General features: G+C 54.2%; 1 protein-coding gene across 1 annotated transcript in view; it reads left to right on the top strand.

Moving 5' to 3' along the window:
• The window catches only part of Calcoco2 (calcium binding and coiled-coil domain 2), a 12773-nt gene that overhangs the window by 2810 nt on the left and 1944 nt on the right, over positions 1–8019 (top strand). Inside the window, exons 2-7 of the mRNA XM_023718141.1 lie at positions 497–585; positions 754–823; positions 1238–1360; positions 1706–1792; positions 4130–4225; positions 6066–6201. Coding sequence (XP_023573909.1) covers positions 776–823; positions 1238–1360; positions 1706–1792; positions 4130–4225; positions 6066–6201 — 490 coding nt within the window. The 5' untranslated portion in view covers positions 497–585; positions 754–775. The remainder of the gene's footprint in view (positions 1–496; positions 586–753; positions 824–1237; positions 1361–1705; positions 1793–4129; positions 4226–6065; positions 6202–8019) is intronic.

The following is an 8019-nucleotide window of genomic DNA, read 5'->3' as shown; positions in this document are numbered from 1 at the left end:
GTAGAAACCCCTTTGCCTGGATCATTTATGCTGTCATTCTGTGAAACACAGTAAGTGCCAGTACATGTGTGCTGTGGTGTACTGTAAGTGCTCAGTTAATTCTTCCAGCTTGAGCTGGTGGTGGTGATGCACACCTGCAGTCCTAGTACTTGAGAGGCTGAGGCAGGAAGATCGCCATGAGCTGGAGGCCAGCCTGGACTGCACTGAGTTCAAGACCAGACTGAGCTACACAGGGAGACCCCACCTTCAAAAGCGAAAAAAACCTCCTTCTTAGTTACCCTGAAACACCTTTTAGTATACGTGCTGCTCAAGCGAGCATATGCCTGCCATATTTTAGAGGCCAGGTGTGGTGATAGACACCTATAAGCCCAGCACTTGGGAGGCTGAGGCAGGAACATCTCTGAGAATTCAAGGCTAGCCTAAACTACATAGCAAGGTTCCCCCTCAAAGTGTGTCTTACAAACAGCCCATTCTTTTGGTGACATTGCACCTGCAGGAGGAACTAAAAACTCTACAGAACATCATTAAGAAGCTGGAGCAGGAAGCAGAAGAGCAGAAGGCCCGCTGGACCGGCGAGCAGCTTCAGTGAGTGCGGGCTGGGGAGCTGCCTGGGACGCCCGGCAGGCAGTGCATTCTGGAGTGTGTCTCAAGCACTTGCTGTGAGGGGCCTGAGGAAGGGTTAGGCCGAGAGGCCCCCTGGATGTGCAGGCGTCCCTACCGGCTCTCAGCCTCTCATATCTCTCTTCTCTGCAGACTGAAAAAACAGAACCAGAAGATGCACTCTGAAAATGAGCGGCTGGAAACCAGAGTGACAGAGCTGCAGGTGGGTGACACCATGTCTTTGCCCCTCTCTGAGCTGGCTCTGAGATAACCCACTTCAGTGCCAACCGCATGCCCCACGTGCTAGAGCTCAGACCGAAGCTTCCGGCTGTATTTTCCCGTGTGTGCCAGGGGCTCCTCACACACTGCTTGGTTTGGTTTGGGAATCAATCTTAGGATCTGGTGCTAGCTAGCCAGGTGCTGTGCCGCTGAGCTGAATCCCTGGCCCTGGTTTTTTGGTTTTTGTCTTCAGTTTTTTTGGAGATAGGTTCTCACCGTGTAGCCCAGGCTGGCCTGGAACTCACAGTGGCCTTCCTGCTCCAGCCTCCTGGGTGCTGGGACAACGACAGGCATGCACTGCCGCGCCTGGCTAGGTTCCTTCTCTTCTGTCTCTGGTAATTCACTGTTTTCACTTCAGTCCCAGCTCTTAAGTCAAGAGAAAGAAATGGAGGAGCTCATCCGGGGAGACCAAGAAAAGACAGAGCAATTGCAACATCTGAAAATTGGAAACGACCAGCTTTGTCTCAGTTTAACTGAACAGGTAGTCATGGGGGAAATGTAATGTTCTTGGAACTTCCCAAGACCTCCGTTGTGGCCGGGGAGATAGCCCCGTGGAATAAGCGCGTGCCTGGCAAGTGCAAGGCCCTGAGTTCAGTCCCCGGTACCACACACACACACACACACACACACACACACACGTCCTCCGTTGTTCAGCTCCTCGCAGACCGGGGCACCCGGGTGAAGTCTCAGAGGGAGCGATCCCTGCAAGGTGGGCTCGGCTGGGACTGCCGTTCCCCAGCACGTGTGTGCGTGTGGGTGCGTGTGCATGGTGTGTGCATGTGTGCACTTGCCCAGCAGTGACCCTAGGGCCTTTGCTTCTGTGCAGAGGGAGCAGCAGAGGAAGCTGGAGCAGATGGTGGAGGAGATAAAGCTGAGAGAAGCCGCTGCTGTGAAGACCCAGGCAGACCTGATGGCACGTTTGCGTTTGTGCAGCTTCGTGGGCGGGACCTGAAGTGGGCGAGGGAGAGAGGGGAGATGGCCTCGTCTGCTCCCCGGGTGTTTTGCTGTATCCCCAGAGGACAGGGAACCCATGGAAGGTGCTCGGAGGGGCGGGGGGCAGGCAGACAGCCGTGGACGTCTGGGCCAGACATCGCACACAGCCGGTTCCCTCCCACGGCGTCTGCGTGGCTGTGAAGAGCGCTGTAGCTGGGTATTAACTGTCCTCAAAGAAAATTCTGTTCTCATTAACATATCCGCACTTAGCTAGCTACAGTGATACATAGTAAGGAGACCCTAACTGACTTACAATTTCCCACAATATATTGTTAAAAAGAGGCCATGTGATGCTGATAGGCGTTTGCAAGCCCTCTGCTGTGCATTGAAGCAAGACGAGAAACCCTGCAGAGGGCAGCGCAGCAGGATTGGCGCGCAGCGCGATCCCCATGAGGCTGCCACCCGCTGGCCGTGAAAGGTTGCGCCTGCGCTGAGGAGCGCCTGAGCAGCCGCACCCTGCGGAGATGCGGGCTTCTGGGGCTCCAGCGATCGATTGATCAATCGATCTTGGGGTTTACACACCAGCATCTCGTGGGTCACGTGTAGCCCCTGAGAGGTTTTCTTTGACCTACATTGTGCTTTTCTAAGAAACTTAAGTTAGTGGCTAACACTTGAAGTGTGTAACTGTGTCCCTAGCCTCTTGTGAAAGGTTAAAGGCGCCGTGAGCCCCGAGCCTGCATTCCAGCCCAAGGGGGGCGGGGGGGTGAGGGCAGCTGCAGCCTCCTGGAGCCCTCACCCTGACCCTGAGCGACGTCCCCAGCCGCGGCCGCTCTTTCTGCCCGCATCCAGCTCACTGACTGCTTGGGTTTGTTCCCTCTGACGTTGCAAAGAAAGTAGGGCTTGGTTTGGTTTTGTGGTCCTGGGAATAAAACAACCTTGCACATGCCTGGCAGGCACTGTGCCACTAAGCTATGTCCCTAGCCCAGAAAGTAGGGTTTTTTGTTTTGTTTTGTTTCTTGCGGAGCCAGGGATTGAACTCATGCCCTTGTGCTTGCCAGGCAAGTACTTATTCTACTGAGCTATCTCTCCAGCCCCCAGAAAGTAGTTTTAATGTGTAGCCAGCTAAAGGTTTGCCCTCCTTGGGACGGGCCTGGGTTTCCTTGCTCTTCCTTCTCTGTCATCCTTTTCCCGAGTGCCTAGTGCAGCACCCACCGCGCTGGGAGCACACCTCACTTCCCCTTCGCTCCGTTCTGCGGGCCAGTCTCCAGGCCCCTCCCCGGAGCCCTGGTGAGCAGCAGCTCTCGGCCTCTAACCACGAGGCCTGCATGTCTCACACTTGGTCCAGGAGCCTAGGAGGGAGAAGGCCGCAGTGGAGGTGCAGTTAGCGCAAGAGGTGGCGCGGCTGAAGGCCCAGGTAGAGGCAGGCAAAGCCTGCTTCCTAGAGAAGTACAAGGAGTGCCGCCGGCTCCACAAACAGATCAGGCAGCTGCGGGCTGCCGCGCCGGTAGGTACGGCAAGCCTGGAGGGCAGGGGGGCCTGTGGTGCTGAGACCCAGCCCCAAGACCACTCTGGGGGTCCCCGAAAGTCCAGCCCTAGGACCCACAGGCCCAAGGAAAGAATGGACACTGGCAGGTCTGTGCAGATTCAGCCCTGTTATTTCTGCTTTATGAGGACGAGAAGGTGGCGCAGGAGCAGAGGAGGCAGCAGGAGCCGGCCGGCAGCGCAGGCCTCGAGTAGCTCCTGCCCGTGTCGCTGCCAGGAGGTCCGCTGGCGGCGCGCAGTGGCTTGTGCTCGGCATTCAGTAAAAGCTCCTGGAACCAAATCTCACCTAGTAGGAGTAGCTTTAAGTGTGTGCACATGCAGGTAGGCAGGGGGGACACGCCCCTCATCCTGGGGCATTGCAGACCTCTGGGGGGTTCCCCAGAGCCCCTTTGACCTCAGTGGAACCTGGAAGGGGCTGCACCATTTAAGCATGAGAGCCAAGGGAGGTGTTTACTTCGAACTGGAGGGCTTCAGGGCTGGGTGGGGTTGAGCAAGCCTCCATCCACCCCACGGCACTCTGAAGGGGTTCCCCAAACTCGTCCTCTCTGTCTGCCTTTGGTCCCCTCTTACAGCTAAGCATCAACAAAACTGCACTCGAAGCCAGGCCAGGCCTCTGGGCACTTGGTGGGGTCGCTTGTCTGTGAGCAGCACCCCGTCTCTGGCGCCAGCCTGGTTCTCCCCCGCACCCAAGACCCCTCTTTGAAGGCCGAATCCTGCCGGCCCCCTCCTGGGCCCAGAGTGGCTGATGCTAATTCTGCATTTTCACTGTTGGCAGGATGAGAACTTGGACCTGTCCCGGCGCCTAGGGGAGAACAAGCTCCTGTGTGACCATCTGCAGGGGGAGAGAGCGCGCGTGGAAAGAGACAATGACGTGAGTGTGCGGAGAAGTCCGCCCGGACCAGAAGGGCACACAGTGGGAGGTCACATGAAAGGGCCCTTGTGGGGGTGAACAAAGCCCCCCAAATAGTTATCTTTTTTTTTTCTTTTCAGTACCAGGGTACTCATGACCTTTGGCTCACCAGGCAGGCGCTTAGGCAGCTGAGCTATCTCCCTGGCAAGCCCCCCAAATGGACTCTGCTCATCCACTTAAAACCCTCCTTGGGGGCTGGGGAGACAGCTCAGCAGCATAAGCGCCTGCCTGGCAAGCATAAGGTCCTGAGTTTGATCCCCCGTACTGTAAAAAAAAAAAAAAAAAAAAATCCCTCCCAGGGCTCCATGCCCTAGACTGGATTAGCAGTGGTTAAAGCCACAGCCTGTGGTGAAAACGTCACTTCCTGCTGTGACGTCACAGCTGCTATAGTCTCATCTAGGTCTGGGGGTTCCTGCCATGTGTCCCAGCCAGCTCTGGACCCCTCTCCTTCAGCACAACCTTTTCCTTTTCCTCTGCTGCCAAACCAGGAGCAGAAGTGTGGTCTGCCCAGGTGCTGGATGCGTGCGCGGCCCCCAGAGAGCTGTGCGTCCCTGGCTCACCCTCTCATTCAGCTGTCACTTCGTCCACCAGCGTGTCATTGGCAGTGTGTTCGCAGAGTCAGGATGGCTGGCTGGCTAACGTTGCTGCAGCACAAAAAGCGACTGCCCTTAAAGTCCTCTTGATGGAGCCGGGGACTTAGCTCAGTAGAATAAGCGCTTGCCTGGCAAGCGCAAGGGCCTGAGTTCAATCCCTGGTTCCACCAAAGGAAAAAGTCGTCTTGAGCCACCATCAGAGAACCAGGTGTCCCTGCTCACTGCCATTCCATCTGTCCCCTCAGTGTCCTCCGCTCTGTCCTTTTTGTAGCCGTGTCTATGTCTCTGAGTGATCATGTCACCTTTTTTTAAATTGTGATTTTAAACAAAGAAATCCACATAAAATTTATAATTTAAAGTGCACAGTTCAGCCAAAACACGGTGGCACACACCTGTACTCCCAGCACTCCGGAGGCTGAAGTAGGAGAGCTGTTTTTTTGGTTTGGTTTGGTTTAGCAGGAGGGTTGTTGTGTATGAGGCCAGTCTGGCTATGGAGTGAGCTCAAGGCCAACCGGATCTGCATAGCAAAGCTGTCCCAGACAACAAAACACAAACTCCCACCAGTACACTCCTGCTGCCCCCCTGTGTCGACAGCACTTGCGCACTCTTGTGTACTCCGTTAGCTGGGGGAGTTTAGAGATTTAAACTAATTTTTGCCTTTTGAGATAGGGTCTTACTATATAGCTCAGGCTGACCTCAAACTGATGGTGATCCTCCTGCCTCAGCCTCCTGAGTGCTGTGATTGTAGGCCTGTACCACCATACATGTCTAAAATTCTTTTTTGTGCTAATGTGGACAAAATTCAGCAAAAATACTTAACTTTAAGTGTGGAGAGCTCAGATCTTGCCAGGTGTGACTACGCGCTGCGTAGCAAGACCCTTTCTCAAAAAGATGCATGCAAGGGCGGGGGAGAGAGCTCGGTGGTGTGAGCGCCTGCTGGCAATTGCAAGGTCCTGAGTTCAGTCCCAGGACTACCATAAATAAATAAATAAAGTTAATAGTTAAAAAATTAAGAGTCATAAAGACACATACACACACAAAAAAAAAGAACTCAGATCTTCCGACTGTTAGAATAATGCTTCCGCTTTTGAGGAATTATGGATTGTCACTTGCTGGGTGTCACAATGTCACACTGTTGCTGTCCCTAGCCAGTTCCTGGTGACCGTTTGTTTTTGCATTCAGCACACCTATAAACCCTCTTCCCTCAGCACTTGAGGAAGGAGAACAGCAGGTTGATGAGCTACATGGGTCTGGACTTTGACTCTCTACCACACCAAGTGCCTGCCGCCCACCTGGAAGGCGCCGACCAGGAGCCGGGCCTCCTCTACGGAAACCCATACTCAGGTGAGCAGCTCTGCCGTCGCAGCCAAGGGCTCTGCCTGTGTCCCCTCCGCTCATTTTTTTCTTTTGCCCCAAGATGCTAATTAAGAGCAGTCTCATCGTTAGGATTGCTGGGCAGGAGCTGAGGATGCAGGAGAAAAATTGCCAGGCAAGCAGTGTTAATGCACAATAAATCTGAATCCAGAAGACGCAAATCAGCACCCACCCAAGGCGCAGGCGCAGATTGCGTCCCGTGGCCAGGGTCCAGATGCGTACAGCAGAGCGGTGTCGCTGTGTGCAGGAGACAGCGACAGGTGGGAACCCACGCCTCGCAGTGATAGCTCCCCAGCCAAGGTGGCGGACCAGAGGGGTGGACAGGTGACGTTTGTCCCTGTCACACAGGGAGCTCTTTGTCTCTGTCTCCAGAAGCCATGTGACGCATCCTTGGGAGCATCTGAAGAAACACTCTCCCTCTGGGGTTACAGCCAGGCCTGCAGCACCCGAAGGAAGAGGTTTATTTTCAATGTCAAAGTCTGCAGCACGCTGCATTCTCTTCCCCAGCCCTAGGGGGAGGGGAAGACTGTCCCACATGCTGTCTGGCTGAGGAGGGGGTCTGGCAGAGGGACCCCTGTGTCCCACACCAGTCAGTTGGGCAGAGATGGAGGCCCAGAAAGGAGACGTTGCCAGCAGCTGACGGCTCACGGGGCTCTGCACCTGCGGGGACCCCAATGCCTACTGGTGCTACCGCTTGCAGGAGCTGCCCCGCCGAGCTATGCAGCCCCTCTGAGGGGCCCTCCGAGGAGTCCCAGGTGTCCTCCCCAGAAGCCCAGCCAGAGGGCCTGAAGGTCCTGGTCCTGGCAGGCGGCCGGATTCCTTGCCCGGGGCTCTGGGTCTCATGAGTGAGTGGCATGGAGCAGGCACCAGATAAAGATGGCACAGCAGTAGATGGTCGCTAGCACAGCCCAGCCCTGGATCTGATGCCTAACACCACATCAAAGAAAAGGAGAGGGGCTGGTGAGCTGGCTCAGTGGTCTAAAGCACCTACTTAGAACAAGCTTAGCTAAAAGCATCAGGGACCGCGGTTCAATCCCCAGCACCACGTGCCAGCCAGCCCCGCCCCCTGGTGGGCTGAGCTGGCCACACACACACACACACACAAATATAAAATTAAAAAATAAAATAAAATACTTTTAAAAAAAGGGAAAAGAAGTGTGGACTCCAGCAAAACAGGCTCAGCTGAGGACCCCGTCCTGCTGCAGACAGCTGGCACGGCAGCGCTGTGCCAGCGCTTGACAGCCTTTGGAGACGCTCAAGTTTTGTTTTACTTTGTTTTGTTGTAAAGAGAAAAATAAAATGTCAAAACAAGGTGATAGAGTACCAAAGGTTAATACACTGTGTATTGTCATCTTTAAACTTGAGGACAAGGTATAGGCACTAAATTCTCTGGCACAAACCTTCCTTTTGGCCCAGGAGCTCGCTCAGCGGCATAAGCACCTGCCTGGCGAGCACAAGGCCCAGAGCTCAATCTTCAGTGCCAAAGATGAAGAAGCACCTTTCCTGTCAGTGAACTAAGAGGAGTTAGTAGTGTAGCCATCTTAACTATCGCGTATATATATATTTTTCATAAAGTTTCTTCTTTGCTCTGTAAATGTCACATTAGCAAGCAGAAAGGACAAAAGCAGCCGCAGAAAGTTTCAGTAATACCAGAAGAATTGACAGTTCCTGGGGGCCGGGGAGATGGCTCAGTAGAATAAGTGCTTCCCTGGCAAGTGCAAGGACCTGAGTTCAATCCCCGGTTCCACTAAATTAAATTAAATTAAAATTAAATAAAATAAATAGGGG

This window comes from Octodon degus, unplaced genomic scaffold (genome assembly GCF_000260255.1).
Source record: "Octodon degus isolate 3935 unplaced genomic scaffold, OctDeg1.0 scaffold00056, whole genome shotgun sequence".
NCBI classification, from domain to species: domain Eukaryota; kingdom Metazoa; phylum Chordata; class Mammalia; order Rodentia; family Octodontidae; genus Octodon; species Octodon degus.
Note: the sequence above shows the minus strand (reverse complement) of the source record. Positions and strands in the feature narration are given on the sequence as shown.